General features: G+C 41.3%; 1 protein-coding gene and 1 non-coding gene across 3 annotated transcripts; both read left to right on the top strand.

Moving 5' to 3' along the window:
- Nucleotides 1-91: 91 nt before the first annotated feature.
- On the top strand, nucleotides 92-164 carry trnar-acg (transfer RNA arginine (anticodon ACG)). Its single transcript has one exon. It is a non-coding gene; the product is annotated as a tRNA-Arg (tRNA).
- Nucleotides 165-10664: 10500 nt separating this feature from the next.
- Nucleotides 10665-18294, top strand: fbxo31 (F-box protein 31). Of its 2 annotated transcripts, XM_076266363.1 has the most exons (10): nucleotides 10665-11148; nucleotides 11985-12056; nucleotides 12787-12873; nucleotides 13792-13868; nucleotides 13974-14141; nucleotides 14550-14624; nucleotides 15743-15852; nucleotides 16106-16259; nucleotides 17047-17426; nucleotides 17535-18294. In XM_076266363.1, the coding sequence occupies exons 1-10, from the start codon at nucleotides 10719-10721 to the stop codon at nucleotides 17755-17757; spliced, it is 1776 nt and encodes a 591-aa protein (XP_076122478.1). In that variant the 5' UTR covers nucleotides 10665-10718; the 3' UTR covers nucleotides 17758-18294. The 2 variants fall into 2 exon arrangements, with proteins under 2 accessions (XP_076122478.1, XP_076122468.1); XM_076266353.1 differs by lacking the exon at nucleotides 12787-12873.
- The last annotated feature ends 954 nt before the right edge of the window (nucleotides 18295-19248 follow it).

Genomic DNA, 19248 nt, shown 5'->3' on the forward strand with positions numbered 1-19248 from the left:
TATGTGAAGTGCTGTCATTTCAAAGCGATTTACCACTTATAGTGAATCATTGCTGATGCTAAATGCTAATGCTATGTTCAAGCCCATCATCGGGCCAGTGGCGCAATGGATAACGCGTCTGACTACGGATCAGAAGATTCTAGGTTCGACTCCTGGCTGGCTCGAAAACTTTTTGAGTTCATATTAAATCTGAGGAAGAAAAATCTGAAAAACTGGTTTGTTTTACAATGAAAGAAGTCACACAGAAGGTCTATGGTATCACCAATTGAATTCAGCGCCACCTATCTGTCAGTTACACATTAGTCCGCCAGCTACCACTGCCAGCTAAACGATCAAGTATGACTACGACTGAAATAGAGACCTGAAATTGCCCTTTTTCACAGCAGCCATGTTTTACATTAAATATATGGCAGGCCCAGGTGTTACTCATTCTCATGAATTACAGTTCTGATTCTGCTACACTTCTATTGAACAGATCTTCCTTAACATTAAGCTAATTATATCTGTGCTTGCCCTAACATGGCTGCTATTAAGTTAGTCGCTTTGGATAGAAGTGTATGTTAAATTAAATTAAATGTAAATGCTGTTATAAAGGCAATTGCCTAGCCTGTTTATCTTTTGAGGTGTCTTCGGTAAGCTTGAGCTGTCTAGGCTAGGAAGCTGTTAGCGACCCACTTGTTGGTAGGGGGTAGGGAACGACTACTCGCGCCCCTCATGGGGTAGACACGGGCTTGAAACCATTTTATTAAGTAGTAGGCTATATTAAATAATGATCTGCAGTAATTAAATATAATACCAACAATATTTTGAGAGTAGCCAGTGTAATTTGCTTTGTGTTGACAGAGCGATTCCTAGCATCGACATAGTTGACCTAGCACATTAAGCAATACAGAGGTAGCCTACATACCTCAAATGATGAACAGGCTCGTGTGCGACAGAACCACCCTTGGTAATGCCAAGTCTGAAAATAGCTCACACCCATGTCACAATTATGAGAAAGACATGTATAGCTCCTTACCCTGCAATAACAGATAAACAGAAAACTATCAGTCATCCCTGAGGATAGCATAAGGGCAGCAGATTGTCGAACAGCGCATTCGTGGTTATCGGAGGCCAACCACATTCGAAGAACTTCATGAGCATGTGAGAGAGCCGCCCTCAACCAAGAATCACTAGCCTACTGTGAATTAGGAATGAGAGAATTTCACCTGGAGCATCTGGATCATACCTAAGGGGACATGACATGAGCTAAAAAAAAAAGTTTAGTTTCATGTGGTCACATGAAATTTTCAGGTGCTCAGCCTCACGCAAAACTTTTGTGTGAGCACATGAAAGCCTGCTGTAGTCCTATATTGGAGACAGCGACAGCTATGGAACGACTAGCCTACAGTATAGGCTACAGTAGTTGTAGGCTAGCTACTAGGTATAAGTATAAGTATATATACTCTTTTGATCCCTTGAGGGAAATTTGGTCTCTGCATTATTCCCAATCCGTCAATTAGTGCACTGTGTGCACAGTGTACACACAGTGAGGTGAAGCACACACTAATCCCGGCGCTCGGGGAGCAGTGAGGGGTTGGTGCCTTGCTCAAGGGCACTTCAGCCGTGCCTACTGTTACAGGTCCGAAGTGCTAACCAGTAGGCCACGGTCCACGGGCCTGCACGGACCAGGTGCTGGTCATATCCTAATTAGAATATCATGAAAAAGTTGATTTATTTCATTAATTCCATTCAAAAAGTGAGACTTGTTCCACACAGACTGATATAAGTGTTTATTATGACCGCCGCTAGCGAAGCGGTCATATAGGGAATTTTTTTTTTTTTTTTTTTTTTTTTCCCTCATCTACTTCCTGAATTTTTGGTCAACGATACCCGGGACACCGAACCACCGGGGCACATGAAATTTGGTGGGTATGTAGCCCCACTAGACTTTTACGGAAACATTTCATTTGGTCCCCGGGGGCCACTCCCCCCCGCACTGGGCCCCCCGAAACCCCAAAAATGCCATTTTTCCTAAATAACTACCTGAACCGTGGCACCGAGGATGAATACATTTTTATGGTATGTTGGTCTCAAGGGCCCACATCAACCTAGCCCATAATCACTCATTTGTGATTTGCACCCCCCCCCCCCCCCCCAGTAAAAAATGAAAATCCAATTCTGCTTTAATCGCCCCTCTCTTCAGTTAATGTTCAGAACTGCACCAAATGTTATGTGTATGATTAACCTGACATTCTCTGGGGGTATATAAGTTTTTTAGAATTTCATCCATGGGGGGGTCTAAAACAATTAAGTTATGTGTACATGTATTGACTGTACACTCATTGGCCTGTAGATGGTGGTGCACACATATACACACACACACACACACAGGCACGCACATACTATCAGTATCGGCAATTAGAACGGCCGATACATAATTACAAATTCAGTAGGATTAAAGGAAAACCAAATATTCATCATAATTTGACTGCATTTCCAGTATTGGCGTTACGTAGTCGTTTGTCCACCAGATGGCGCATCGTTGCAGTGAGACGTAATTTTGTTGGAAGTTAATCTAAAGTGGGTTGGAAAGATAATAGACGCTTCCTACAAGGACAACACTGTAGTTTACCGCAGAGAATGCGTGTATGATTTCTGCGTGACATGTAATTCCCATTTCTTCTTGAAGCCGAAATAAATCTGAGAATGTTTATCGGACATGATTGGTTTTTACTGTAGGTAGGCTACGTTAATCTTATACAAGTTATAATAATAATATATAATAATACGCTTTATTTGTATAGCACCTTTCATACACAGAATGCAGCTCAAAGTGCTTTACATTTGAAGCATGTAACACAATAATAGTCAGTCAGTCATTATCAATCACTTTTCTTCATTGCTGGGGCCGTTTATGATCCACTCAGCAACATATCAAAAATATAGAAAATGACATGTAATAAGACTGGCAGCCTTAACCCTCTTACCCCCCACAAGCACGCCATATGGCAACTGTGGCAAGGAAAAACTCCCATATTCCAGGAAGAAACCTTGAGCAGAACCTGACTTAATAGGGGGAGCCCATCTGCTTCTGGCTGGCTGCGCCCACCAATAGCAGCAGATGTAGAATAATCTGAAAAAGTAGTCTATAGGATAAGATGAGTTAACTAAAAGCTTTCCTGTACAGGTATGTTTTCAGATCTTTTTAAAAAATATTTACTGAACTCACCTGCTTGATGTACAGAGGCAGGGTGTTCCATAGTTTGGGGGCATAATGGATAAAAGCAGCTTCTCCACTTTGTTTGTGGAGCACTTTGGGTACGATTAAAAGATTAGAATTGGATGATCTAAGTTTCCTTTGTGGTTGATAAGATATTAAAAGCACAGAGATATATGAAGGTGCTATGCCATTCAGAGGTTTGTAAGTAATTAACATAACCTTAAAATCAATTCTATAGGAAATAGGGAGCCAGTGCAGTTCAGCCAACACAGGGGTGATGTGTTCTCTCTTCTTAGTCTTAGTTAAAAGTCTAGCCGCAGAGTTCTGTATGAGTGCCAATTTCTTTAGATGTTTTTTGGGAAGACCAGTGAAAAGTGCATTGCAGTAATCTAACCTGCTAGTGATAAAGGCGTGAATTAGTTTTTCTGCATCTTGTTGATTTAAAAAGGGCCGCACTTTGGCAATGTTTCTCAAGTGGAAATAGGCTGTCTGAGTAACTTTACTGATATGGGGCTTAAAACTTAACTCTGCATCTAAGATGACACCGAGGCTTGTTACTTTTGGTTTGACCTGGTGCGCCAAGTTCCCCAGATTACTAAGAACAATATCTCGCTTTAGTTTTGGTCCAACCAAAAGTACCTCTGTTTTGTCATCATTTTTTCAAAAATGTTTTGCTGATCCACTGATTAATGGAGGTTAGGCATGCAGTGAGGGAGCAAAGGCCATCTGGGTTAGTTGTCTCCACAGAAATATACAATTGGGTATCATCTGTGTAGCTGTGGAAGTTTACATTATGCTGACTTATGACGTTTCCCAATGGAAGCATATATAGGGAAAATAGCAGGGGACCAAAGCAGCTCCCCTGGGCCACACCAAAAGGCAAGTCATTTTTTTCAGATACATGATCTCCTAGACTGATATAAAAATCTCTGCCAGTAATGTAGGTTTGAAACCAGTTTAGAGCATTATCAGAGAGACCCACCCACTTCGCAAGGCGGAGAAAGACTATGATCAATGGTGTCAAATGCCGCACTCAAATCCAGAAGAATAAGGATTGATACTTTGTTTGAGTCAGTAGCCAGTCTGAGATCATTGACTATTTATCTCAAGTTATAGCCTAGGACGTAGGCTAGGTAAAATAATGTTACCGTTAGCATTGGTTGAGTGATGGAGGCCAATTTGATTATTGATGTATTTGTAGAAAACCATAAATGCGGTATAGGCTACCAAGCAAATTGATAACCGCACTAATTGTATCTTTCGACTGTCATCTCATTCTCTTCTGACCATAACCTAGGCTACTAACAGGAGCTAAGTGAGCAGTGTTGGGAGTAATGCATTAAAAAAGTAATGTAATTACAGTAATGCATTGCTTTTTGCTGTAATGCAGTAATGTAAGGCATTACCAATACAATTTCAGTAATATTTTACTCGGTACAATTCTCAGTAACTGAAGTTACTTTGCTTTTTAATCCAAAATTGAGAAATGCTCAATTGGCACCAGAGAAGATTATCCAAGAATTAAAAAAAGTCATCTATGCTGGTCCTGGAATTTGATTGCCTTGTTTAGATGACTGTAGAAAGGGAATTTGAGTTATCTCTGCCATTCATGCAACAGATCTAACATGGTTAGGCTATACTTCTCATTTCAAGCAGTGAGACTAACTAAAATGTTTCTTTTACAGACAAAGATCATAGCCATTATTCTCAAACTATTTGCATTAAGTCTACACCACTGTAAGTGGAAGGAAAGGCAACCAGCAATGATGAGAACCATTTAAAGTCAACATACAATTTCACTATGGCTATTTTACCATGGCTATATTTTACTATATTAAGTTGTGAGTGACCTTTGGCCTTTGGGGCCTACATTGTCCCATGAGCCATAACTGCAACCATTATATTGTTCTTTTGTTAGCCTTAAGCCTAGCTCAGTCATTATGCCATACCACATCACCTCCTGCCGTGTAATGAGCTGCATTGAACACATGAAGATCTATTGAGAACACCAAATCCATATTTCCTCTTATTTTGGTGAAAGTAATGTAAACGTAGTGTAATGCCTTACAATTCAAAGACAGTAATATTGTAATGTAACAAATTACTTTTAGATGACAGTAACAAGTAATAAATAATGCATTACGCTTTTGAAGTAACTTGCCCAACACTGTAAGTGAGTTAGCCACAACACGTTCGCTACGTGATGGTTTTCTAATGGAAAATATATAGGCTACCTGAAAGATAACCTGTCTATGATGCATCCTAAACACCGGGCTGGGACATTTCTGCTCAAAGTCTCAAAAATCATCTGAGTCAACTTTCATTCCCAAACACCCACTAGACTACTTTTCGGAAGCTTTGTCCTAGAGTGCCAGCAATCTAGACCATTGTTGATGATTTTTGTACAGCCACAGCATATTCTGTGTTATGAAAACATACAATGGCTCGTTTAAAAGGTGAGACTTCAAGCTCTCAGTGGGTGCAAACCGTGTATTTCTACACGCCTCTGTTCCTGAGAAATCCCAAGCTAAACAGTGGCTAGTTTTCATCAAAATCGCTGTTTTTTTTTCTAGAAATGGAGATATAACATCTTTCATGAAATATGAAATATGAAATATATATGTTGCCTGTAAACTTTCCAAGAAGTGATCAGCGAGACCTGGCGAGACTGCCACCTAGTGATAGACCCACGAAAATGGCCTGGTTTTGACCTGACGTGAATGCGTCACTGATTCGACCCAAAGCGGCAACCGAGTTATGATAAAATGTCCAGATAAAATGTCCAGATTGTGCGTTTTCATGAGTTTCACTATCGTCATATATTTCATTTCCATTCATCACAGAGTTCCCAAAATCACATATAAGGTGTGTTAGAGTGTCTAGTTTCGTAATTAAAAAAAAAAGCTAAAAACGTAATATTACGTTTTTGGCACTCAATGAGTTAAAAGAAATAAACATTTGATATATATCAGTCTGTGTGTAATGAATGAATATAATATACAAGTTTCACTTTTTGAATACTGACATGACATCAACTTTTTGATGATATTGTAATTATATGACCAGCACCTGTATATTTTAATAATGACTTCTGATTTTGCTTCTGCAAGTCGTTACCATTATATTGTTTGCATATGACATTAAAACGAATTTTGAAGTCTTGTATTAAACATAAGGAATTCTAGAAGAACTAGAACCAAGGGGTGTTGAACTTAGGGAGGAGAAATGTTTATGAACAATGTTATGAGAGACTTTGTGCCACATAATTATAATTAATAATTAATAATAAAGTCTCTCATAGCATTGTTTATAAACACAGACAGCCGCCATCCTTTCTAATTCTTTCACACAAATTCGCGTCACATAGTGCAAACAATCGGATTTTTGGTTCCTTACTATGTGATCTCAATGGCAATGCAGTGTTTGTTTGCACCTCCAAAAGCATGGCTTACTTGGTTACCTCCCAAAAACGCTGTTAAACGCCCACAAATACCCATATGTTTGTGTAAAAGAATGAACCGGTGTGCAAGTTTGGCTGGTGATCATGTTAAGTGCATAAAATCTGTGAATATTCAACAAGGCCCTGCCTAATTGTTAACAGCACTTTGTTCTGCCTCCACCCCTCCAGTGCTGGAGGTTCACATTTTCACAAAGCCAACAGTAAGCGACAGAATATAAGGAAAGAACGCGGACCACCAGTTCATGTATAATGCATGTCCACTTAAGCATTATCCACACAAAATGCTGTGCAAACAAGAAAGTGTCAAAGTAAAACAACAAAGTACAAACAAAACAACATTAGTCTCGCCGAGGCAAAAACGTTCTTTGTAGGAAGCACTAATACCACTACACCACAGAGAGCAGACATCAGTCATTCATTAGTCTATCTTAAGTAGCCTACATGTCCTGATGTCCATTGCGGATTATTTTGCCTCACATACAAAAACAGTAACTGGGGTTCAGATGCAAAAGCCTCTAAATGCCACCTACGTCAAAAATGAGATAAAGATGGTGAGTGGATGCTCTCCACACATAGTATACGTTAATCAAACAATTTAACTTCAAAACCCACTAAATACCACTCTCTTCCTGGTCTGAAATATCGACTGATAGGCAAAAACCTAGGAGCCTGATTTTAAATGCTCATTTAAAAGAAAAGTGGTCAGACGGATTTAGAGGGTTTTGCATCTGAACTCTTCAGTTACAACAAACTGGCATGACCCCATAATCTGGCATGATCAGATACTCTGATGAATAAGTATGAAAGAGCTGGGGACACCGACCACATGCTTCACCCTCTGAACTGAGCTCTGACTGGACACAATCAGAATGCGGACAGATAAGACGCACACGTCACAGCTTCCATGGCATCCACACAGGAACAGTGGCTGGCCAAAGTGCTCCAGTGCAGGCATGCCTTGCGTGCCATGCATGGTACTTATCTGTGTTGGCTGAGGTGGATACCACCACATTTTGTTCACCATGTTCAGCTTTGGTTGACCAATGCATGACCATTGATAGAGGGCTTGAGAAATTCAGCGCTGGTCAACTTCTGGCAAGGCGGGCATCAATCCAGCTGCAAGCACATTCGGCTCTCTATTGAACATGAGAGAGAGACACACACACAGACAGACAGACAAACGGTGTGATCGTGTTTGCTGTGTGTCTTTGTCTCCCCCATCACTGCGTATGTTTTAATAATAAAGGGAACAAAAATACAGACATGCAACGCCTGACTCCAGCTAATGAGCCGCCAGGAACAATTCCTTGTCACCCATCCAATAGGTTCAATCTCCATTCTGTACAGCTGTAGAGCAGGGGATCCAGTAATCTGAGTACCCAGAAGCTTGCATCATGCTGAACAAACTTCTGGGCCAAAACCTTCACAACCGGAAAACAGCTACTTTCAGAGACGCCCACTGATCTCACTTCCATTGTGTTCATAGGGAAAAGTTACTACTGAAACCAGTGCGAAATGGCTGCCCATACATACAGCAGGGAAAATAAGTATTGAACACGTCAACATTTTTTTCAGTAAGTATACTTCCAGAGAGGCTATTCGCATGAAATGTTTACCTGACATTAGTATTAACTTGGTAATCCACACATATATAAAAATCCAAACATTAATGTCTAAAAGTAGAGTTAGAGTAAAAAAGTGGAATGGCACAGGGAAAAAGTATTGAACACGCTAAGAAAAATCAGTACACAAAGGCCAGGAATGGCAAGGAACAAACTGGAATCTACTGTATAAGTATTTAAGAGAAATTATCCCTCCTATCTGTGCAAATTGATATAAACTGGGTTAGTACATACTGGTGGGCTATAAAAAGGTTTTTTGTTACCAAGGTGTCACACAAGAAACATTTTATAATGGGTAAAAGCAAAGAGCCCTCCCAAGACCTTTGCAACCTGCAAAACATATCAATGGAACTGGTTACAGATGCACTTCAAAACTTCTGAATTATCCAGCAAGCAGTATTGGAGCCATTATCTGCAAGTGGAAGGAACATCACTGCATCAACAACTGGCCATGCACAGGATCTCCTTGCAAGATTTCTGACCAGGAAGTCAGAAGGATAGTCAGAAGAGTAGCCCAAGATCCAAGGACCACTCAGAGAAAGCTCCAGAAAGACTTGGAGGCAGCAGGTACAATTGTTACAGAGAAAATCATAGGTAATGCACTCCACCGCCATGGCCTCTATGCATGCTCATCCCGCATGACTCTATTGCTGAAGAAAAACATGTCAAACCTCGTTGAAAGTTTGCTACACAACATTTGGACAATCCTATGAAATACTGAGAGAATGTATTCTGGTGGCATCATGGTGGGGGCTGTTTGTCATCTCATGGTACTAGCATACTTTATACAGTTGAAGGAATGATGAATGGAGTCATTTTGTTCCAGGAGAATCTTTACATCCACCAGGATGATGAGGATGAGACGTGGCTAGACCTTCCAGCAGGACAATGATCCAAACCATTCAGCAAGGAAACTATCAATTGGTTTCACATAAAGGAAATCAAGGCCCTGACTTCAATCCAATTGAACAGTTTTGGAAGTTAACTAAAGATCAGGATTCACAAGAGGGACCCCTGGAATATTCAATATTAAAGGACTATCTGTTTAAAAGAATGGGCCAAAATCACACCAGAATACTAGGATCTACTAGGTAATAGGATCTCCACCAATAATAATAATCTCTGGCTTCCTTTGTAGGCTGACATGGCCATCCCTCCTCCTCCTGAAATTAGGATCCATTCTGTAATGTGGGAACAAAAAGAAGCTTATTCACAAAGAATTTTAAGGCTAAAATTAGCCTAACTGCCGAATTTAGGAGAAACACCTACAAATAATGGCCGTATTGAACAGAGACAAAGCTTATTATAACACAAGTGCTTGCACTGTTGCACGGTAGTTTGTTCATCTTTTGAGTTGTGTTCGGAGCTTGCAATCTAAACCATCCAGGGGAGCTATGTTGGCCTACGTGTTAGCGATAGGGAACTAGGACCCCCCCCCCCCCCCCCAATAATGATGAGATAGACACTGCCTTAGCCATTTTATTAAGTCATAGGCTATATTCAATAATTATCTCATCTTCTCATTGATGGCAGAACTTTGATGGAAATTTGCCTAGTGATGTTGTTTGCCAACACATTTCAGCCCTCTAGGTCACTTGATATGACTTAGAAACACAACTGAGCCCTAGCATCAGGTCTTGTGAAGCTGTGTGCAAAAGTAGATCAATATAGAATAAAAAACTACTTTAGACCATTATTTGCCCAGGTATGCTCATGCGTTATGTAAAATGCCCTATGGAAACTCCCTATAGGACCTTTGGTTATCCAAAATGCATACTGACAATCAAATGCTGCATATGATACTGCACAAAGTATGAACCCCTTTGTGTAGAAGCATAATCTTGGTCTCAAATGAAGTTTCATGCTTGTATTTGGATTATACTTCAGGGGTTCTGATATATGACTACACTAAATATGTAATAATTACAAAAAAAAGTATACATCTTTACAATTTCTATTTCAATTCAATCGGTGGACTACATCTGCATAATATTGAATTATTGAAATATTGAATCTTGAATTTCCCCTAGGGATCAATAAAGTATCTATCTATCTATCTATCTATCTATCTATCTATTGGATCAAATGACATTCAATTTCAATGGATTCTTGTGAATATTTCAAGACCTAATATGTATATATTTAGCATATTGCTAATCACAGCAAACATGTGCAATCAAGTTATTATTATTATTATCATTATTATCATCATCGTTAAAGATAAAAGACGTAATGCATATTTCAACAACACAGGACGAAACTAGTTCTCACTACCGCTCTGGTTCTCACGTATTTCTTCGTGACGTTTACAAAACGTCTTTGCGTCATGAAAACACGCCCAGGCACGCAGACCAGAGCTATCGAAACCGAAGCAGAAGACTGCAGCCTTGACAGCTGTCGTGGTGATGTAATGTTGCTCCTTTGGTGACTACGGATGGCGGTGTGTGCCAGGCTCTGCGGAGTGGGGCAGTCACGGAGGTGTCGGAGACGACAGAGGCCAAGTCACCAGGATCAAAGTGACTCTGATTTGGATATGGACGAGGAAGAAGAGGAAAGAATCGTCGGTAAACTGAAAGCCGAAGCAGGGAATGGCTGCCAGGAGAGCCAGGGTGCTGCTGCAAGGCCTATGGATCTAGACGCCACAACTGCGCTGTGCAGCGCAAATGTCAACAGACTTGGATATGGGGAAGCAAATTCTGCTGGTCGACTCAAGCCACAATCATTATTGGATCTTCCTCCAGAGCTTCTCGTTGAAATCTTCTCCTCTTTACCCGGCACTGCGCTACCAAATCTTGCTCTTGTATGCAAGAAATTTAGGCAAATACTCAACACGGAGACCATTTGGAGAAGGAGATGCACGAAGGGTAAATTAGACTGAGCGAATAGGCTAGTTCACATTTTCTAATCTAATTGGAAACATAAATCTACTATTAGACGAATTTCTAAGACGAAGGCTAGGACCCAGCCTTTTGGTGAAATATGCCGTGGGGAGGGATGTGCGGGTGCAAGGGCGCATTTGACCTTTGTATTTTGCAGTTATCGATGACCAAACACCATCTTTTTATCTTATATCTTAAATTGTATACCTTAAAATGGTGTCTCGGGGAACAGCGTGGAATCATTCCACCGAAATTAACGTTAGGCTATCTAGCAAGTCTTGGCATGTGATCAGAGACGGATCGGACTTGTAGGCTACAACACTGGCTGGGCTGTGACATCTCAAATGCATTTGGAACAAATTTGTGTTTTAGATGGCAAGTTATTCGTAAAATTAACTTGCATGTTGTAAACCCACATACAATGTGCTATAGGCCTAGCCTAGTACCAGCTGCTTCTGTACAGGGTTGAGCCTAGATTTAGATGACCTCGAGGAAAAATGATTTTGACACCCCATTCTCTGTAAAAGGCACAGATGGTGGAGTGTGTACAGCTGTCCAGTGTGTATGTATTGTGGACAAAGGTGATACTGTTAAATTAAAGGGTTGTCCAGTAATTAGACTAATCTAGTTCTGGCCTGACTTGGCATAATGTAACAAATGTAAGATAGGAACCTTAGGAACACAATGCTATGAATAGTTTGGCGTTTGGTTTGAAAATATGCATATGACAAGATTCATTTCAATACTTCAGATTATGGTGAATGTAGTATTATGCCAATATTAGATATTTGTAGTTGACTTATTGTTTCTTCTGCATGCAGAGTTTGGAATGAAGGAGGACCTACGCAAGATGGAGCTGGTGGGTGTGTCCAGCCGTGAGCTTTATGTCAAGCGTAAGTACACTTATGGCAGGCAGCCAACACATTTGCACTGAACTGTTAACAGGTAGTGAGCATCGTGCACTTGTTCTCTCTTTTACAATTGAGATGGTATATTTTTGTTGTTTAAATTAATATAGGTAGTTAGTGGTTTTAACCATCCAGACAAGCTGATAAAGGCTAACTCACTCTTGTGTTGTTCATGCTTGTTTGAGCTACACACTAGAGAAATTATGAGAATAACAGTGCAGTGGGTAGGCCATGTGGGGTAGGTTTTAGTCATTTGCTTTTTCATTTGCTAATGGGAGGTCGTAGGTTGATCAGTTGTAGTCTGTTCAGCAGCAGGTTTGAAACAAGCAATACAAATCAGTTTGTTACGGACAATGGGAGCACCAGTCAGTAAGTTCATTTTAGTGGGAAGATTGGGCAGTGTAGTCATTTTTTTTGTTACTACATGATCAGGTTGTTCATCTTATTAGTCATAAAACTGTTGTTACAGCAATCAATTCCTTTTGTCACACTCAGAAAATGGCTGTCCTGTAGTATTCAGTATTACGACTGAGCAGGTCTGTTCACTGTCCTTTCCTTTGATCTTCTCTCAGTTCTCCCTCTGTCACCATTTAGCATTTGGGCTCACTCACATCACACCAAACTCTCCCCTGCCCTGCCCCATCCCCTGCCCCTAGTGACCAGTGCACCAGTGTCCTCTCCTTCTGTGGTGCGCTCACCCTGTGTGCCTATGCAGGTGTGTCGCCACGTGTGAAGTCCGGCCGGTTTATGAAGCTGCTCCCCGATTACGAGCACATGGACTATCGGGATGTTTACGCACGCTGTATGTACAGCACACGCCACAGTGCGATGCATGGGTGTGACTTTCTCAAGCTTTTCTTCGCACACTGAAGACAAGTTGGCCTCTGTTGGCCTCTCTCTCTTTTCAGTCTCTTAAATTATGCATTATAATGACTTGTTTATGAAAATATTGTGTTATGGACTTCTTTATCGTGTTTTATCTAGTATTGAGTGACTGTGCTGTGGGAAAGTTTTTTGACTGCTTGCTGTCCTGTATCAACTAATTCCTCTGCTCTGATTTGTTGTTAACTCAACTGTTGTCATACAAGTATTTCAATTCAAATTAATTCTTTGCCATGCAACCATGAATAGCTAAACACCTTAGCCATTAGTCCTATTTAGTCGATTAAAGGCGGTCTTCAGTAACATATTTATTGATATCAGTACAAGCCATTCACCACCAAAACTCTTGGTTTCTGCAATGACAATGACAGGAGATTTGGTCCTGGCTTTAGAAAGCTTACAGAACCTAATTACTACAAGAGGTCACTCTGAGGATTGTTAAAAAACCATTAACTGACTTACATCCCCTGCTTGATATACCTACCATTGCAGCAAACAGCTCAATTTGTCCCATTATGAAGAATTCTTGGCATAGGTTAGTCTAGAAAACATAAAAAAAAAAAAACTATTCAGAAACACTCTTTAATTGGGTCTGCATGAACATACCATGTTTTTTTGTTTGTTTTTGTTTTAATAATTAACCATACATTACAGGAGTCATTTATGTTACCAGGATTTTACAGGAATCATTAACAGCAGTTGAACTCAATGAAACTGCCCAAGTGTGTCACTCACTTAATCAAATGGCCTTATGACCAAATAAGCCAAATAGATTTAGAAATGCCTTATTCACAATGTCTTCCTTCCCCTTTTTCTTTTGTTCTATCTTGTTCTGCAGTGCTGTACCCATACAGACACATCCTAGGGCTTTGGCAGCCAGACATTGGCCCGTACGGTGGACTGCTCAACGTAGTGGTATGTTAATGCAACCAGTTATGAATCAGTGCATGAATAAGGCTTGACGTTTATTGGGGCATTTTTTCGGGGGCTCATCATTACTCCCTTCTCTGCCTTTCCCAGGTGGATGGGCTTTTTATCATCGGATGGATGTACCTGCCCCCTCACGACCCTCGCGTTGAGGACCCCATGAGACGAAGGCCCCTGTTCCGCATCCACATGTGGGAGAGCAGCAGGGCTAGTGTGGAGTGCATGTACGGCCACAAGGGGCCACACAAAGGGGACATACAGGTGGGTGGCAATGGAGCGGTGGTAGGATAGTGGCTCCACCATGCACATTGACGCGCGTTGAAGACGTGTGTCATTTATGTCACATAAGTTGGGAGGCACACAAAAAAGAAAAATTAGCATGTCAGAAATATATTACATCTCTATCCCCTGGCCATTTTATGAAATAGTTTTTGACAAAAATTCTCGTTTAAAGAAAAACTTTATCAGCCAAGAGATCATGGTTGTCCACTCATCACTCATAATATACTTGCACTTGTATGCTCATGCCTGTGTTGTAACTTAGTAATATCAGTCATCGCTGCATTTGTTACAGAACTGTGGTCTTTTAGACATCAAATGTTTACTATGTACAACAAGTTTGAAGACACTCTGACCCTTCAGGCTTTGTGTATGTGTTTTTGTTTTCAGATTGTGAAAAAAGATGAGTTTTCCACTAAATGCAATCAGACTGATCACCATCGCATGCCTGGAGGACGCCAAGAGGTGAGAATATATCCTATTTTTATGAGATTACAGACATTTGAGCACAAGAATGAATTACAGTTATGAATGAAAGAGAAGAATTGTTAAAAACTCAAATTTTAACAGAAAATGTCTTTTATTATCTCCAAAGCTATTCAGCGCAGAACATAAAATTAGCTGGTAACCAGATCTGACGTTGAAAAATTAATAGAACATAGGTGGTCTACACATTTGGAGGGATCTGATTCATTCAACCAACTCTTATATTTTAAGTGTATTTATGAAAGAAACCATCTCACCAATCATGACTTGACCAATCATGACTAATAATCATTATTTGAACCTGATAATGAATGATGATGAAAATACATGACTAACCCAGAGCAACTACATAGCCCAGAACCAAAAGCAGTAAGCCCTGAGACCCCCAGAGAAGGTATAGTGTGAACAGGAAGAAAACTGAGGCCCCATTAGAGTGTAAGTGCACCAGAAAGAGGTCTGAGTCGCAATGTGAATACAAAATGAACCGAGTTCCTATTGTTTTGGTCTACTTTCGATTTCGAGTTTGATTCTTTTAAAAAGGACTACAGTATATGGGTGTTTTTAGTTTGACAGAGATAATAGCCTAGCAGATGGTGATTGTGAAACATGGTGAGCAATGTAATCCAAAGTTCACTGGTTTCTACGTGGTTAGTTACCAATAGCTTGGATTAAAAGATATTCTAACGTTAGAACACACTTGTTTGGCTATACTAGTCAAATTACAAATGTCAGTAGGCCTATCACGATCCTAATGATAATAATTTATGTTAACATAAATCACTACATAGGGAAACACCCAGAAAAAATGGGCTCTGCCATTTTATCAGCATGTGTTTAAATTCCCTTGATAAATAACTGTTTGAAGTTATCTGGGATAATATTGTTCTTGAACTTTCCAAAATGTACTGCAATATACCCAAAACCAGAGGTTATTTTAGCTAAGGTGATTAATATCCAAGGTGTACTTTCTCCTATGCCATTTGTACAGGGAAAGTACTGTCAATCTCAACGGTTAAACTCAGCTGTGTATACTATGTGTATACGTGTCTGTGTATGCATGTGAATGTTTGGGTACATATACCTAATCAAACCCACAGGAGTTTAGGACCTGGCTGGAGGAGGAGTGGGGGCGGACGCTGGAGGATATCTTTCATGAGCACATGCAAGAGCTGATTCTCATGAAGTTCATCTACACCAGCCAGTACGAGTGAGTGAACTAGATGTAGCAGTGTCTGCCAGTCAACACCAGTGGGTTAGCCAGATGTTTTCCAGAAAAGAAAATAATCCAATATTGCCACCAGCAGATTTGGAAAAAAAAACAAAAAACAATACCTCCAAAAAGTATTCAGCTGGAAATATGTGCAGTCTAATGACCAGTGTAAAGATCCGTCTATACTTTACTCATGTTATGATAAGGGGATGGTTTTTCGTGAACATAATTTGTCTTGTCTTTTTTTTAGTAATTGCCTAACATACCGGCGCATATACCTGCCTCCACACCTTTCGTCAGACCTGCTGCCTCCTGGCCTCTTCAAGGGCACTTACGGCAGCCATGGGCTGGAGATCATCATGCTGAGTTTCCACGGGACCTGCGCCAAAGCCACCAAACTCACAGTGAGCCATGTTCCTCTCTCCTATGCTAATCCAGTATGCCTCAGCAGTGTAACACATAGTCAAGTCAGTTTTATTTTTAAAGCACATTTAACATGCGCAGAGTGCAACCCAAAGCGCTCCACAAACAAGACACATAACAACAAGACAAAATATAAGTATAAGTATATATACTCTTTTGATCCCGTGAGGGAAATTTGGTCTCTGCATTTATCCCAATCCGTGAATTAGTGAAACACACTCAGCACACAATGAACACACAGTGAGGTGAAGCACACACTAATCCCGGGGCAGTGAGCTGCCTGCAACAACAGCGGCACTCGGGGAGCAGTGAGTGGTTGGGTGCCTTGCTCAAGGGCACTTCAGCCGTGCCTACTGGTCGGGGTTCGAACCGGCAACTCTCCGGTTACAAGTCCGGAGCGCTAACCAGTAGGCCACGGCTGCCCCCAAAAAGATGCCGGATGGAGCGGCATAGTCACCAGCGTGCCCATGACATCAAGACATGACAAATACATTTTTAAAAAAAATAACAAATGCAAAAAACTTGAAAACTGCGCACAGAGCTGTGTCTTCACAACCGATGCAACATGCCAGAGGATTGATGTGGTGTGTTGCCATCTGGGTCAGATTATAGCTGAGTGTGTTTGAGGGATTACAGCAGGTTATAATTAGAGATGCCAGGCAGTTTTTTTCCCCAGGCTCTCGGTCAAGTCGTCTTATATTACCCTGGTCCCTGACTTATACTTTGCCGGTGGCTAGTGGTCAATGATGAATGATGCCTGTGTCATAGGGGGACCCCAATGTGCCTGCGGGCCAACTGACCTTGGTGGTGCACCTGAACCGGCCAGTGCGTCTGCCCGACCTGGAGCAGCAGTGCAGTGGGGATGAGATCTCGCGGCTGGTGCTGGGCCTCCATGAGGAGGTGCAGCAGGAGGCGCAGGGCGAGGAGGCCCCGGTGGACGGGCCCGAGGAGAGCCCTGCTGCGGGGGCCCAAGGAGACGAGGCAATGGCAGTGACCGTGACTGCAGATGCACCCGGTGCGGAGGCCGCCTCCTCCTCCTCCTCCTCGACCTCAGGTGCCAGCAGAGCTGCTGCGGAGGCTCAGCCCTTCGTTTTGCCGCTTGGCGTGATCGCCCGCAATGAGGAATACCCCAGGTCCTGCCGAATGTGGTGAGGCTCGTCCTCCAAGCACTTTCACATATACATTCAAGTTGTCTGGTGAGAGTTTGTTCCCAGGGACAATCCTAATTCATTTGTGTGTTTGTGTCCTTTGTGTAGTTTTTACGGGACAGGCCTCATAGCAGGACACGGCTTCACCAGTCCGGAGCGCACACCCGGCCTGTTCGTCCTGTTCGATGACAACCGCTTCGGCTTTATCTGGCTGGAGCTGAAGTCCTTTAGTTTGTATAGCCGCTTGACCGACCCACTGGCTCAGGCTGTGGCCCCAAGCATGGAGCGTTTTGAAGCCATGCTTCAAAACATGCAGTCCTGGACATCCTAATGGCTACACTCTCCTCAGACACTCTTCCGGGCTTCTATCCCAACAGAACACATGGCCAACACACTTACACTTGCCTTTACTGCTATCATATTCTGACATACACACATATACATTCAAACACAGACACACACAACACACACATACATCCACACAACCTGAAACCTCCCAGTAGGCACAGCAACACCCACGCACTTCACAAAGGATATCTCTATAGCAGCATGGCCACACAGGATGTACTATACCAAGGCTTTCTTATCAGCTTTTTATTAATTTATTTTTGTAAACTGGAGACAATGATGGTGACATCACATCCATGGACTCTGGAGAATAAAGACTATGTGTGCCTCTAATTCATGTTATAATTATATTCAACTCAAGGAAGTAGTTAGGTCCATGGATAAATAATGCTGTTGAAACCGTCCTGTTCTGCACAGAATATTGTTGGGAGTCTGAGTTCAATTAATCAAAATATGTTTAATCTAAATTCACTTATTACAAGTTCTTTGGCAGTATAATAAATTAACTAAGACTCTCTTACTTCTGTATGTTATGCTTAACTTAAGTTTTTACTCTTCCCTCTTCCACTACTCTGTTTGTCTGATGTCATTATATCACATATTCTTTCTTTCACTTGGTATGAGTTGTTACACTGAAGACTGAAGACTAGTGCCCTCTTCCACTGGAACAGTCCGCAGCAGCTGTGTTCACAGTATGCTGTACCGCAATGCGGATCATCTTGACTTGAAACTTGTGAAATATTCACCTGCTCTGACCTCAGATAAATTAAGCTAAAACACATGGGACGGCTGGGATACAATTTAACCTTTTGGAAAAGTACTAAAGTTGAAGCAAAAGTGAGTTTTTTTTCCCCATGAAACTTAACTCATTTACCTATTTGTGTTAGGTTTTTCACATCCACCAGTTTTGAAACCCATATTTTGCCTTCAAAACATACAGATTGTGTTACTATTTAAATTATTGACCCCACAAGCACTCCGTCGCTGAAGTCAGCCTGCTCAATATGAATCTCATGTATGGCAAAGCATTTCAGTAGCTGTTGTTAACTTCCTATAATCTGACAACAATAGCAATGCATGAATATTACCATGTTTTTTCTGAGGAATTATACTTGACATGTTATGTAGAACATTTCAAGGTATTTTGATTATTGAGATGACTTGGAAGAAAATGTTTGCGCTTATTTTTGATTAAAGCTGCTTTATGTGATGTAGTAATAATTCTGGCCACTTTAGCTGTGGGCGTGAACCTATGATGCAACTTTAATGCAATATTAAATCCCCAACACCACATTCTAAACCACATTGAAGAGTCTGGCAAGTAATCCATCCTAGAGGGTCTGAAGGCAGGGAGACCACCGGACATCACAGACAGGGGGTAAATGGGCACCACCTACTGGTGAGATGGTTACATAAAACAAGTTAGCCACAGTAGGAGCACCGGAATAGTTCTGGGTAGTGATTTCTAGTCTCA

This window comes from Alosa pseudoharengus, unplaced genomic scaffold (assembly GCF_046254945.1).
Source record: "Alosa pseudoharengus isolate Yale_2024_CS ecotype anadromous, Long Island Sound unplaced genomic scaffold, YU_APseudo_1.1 YU_APseudo_1.1_scf_10, whole genome shotgun sequence".
Classification (NCBI taxonomy): Eukaryota; Metazoa; Chordata; class Actinopteri; order Clupeiformes; family Clupeidae; genus Alosa; species Alosa pseudoharengus.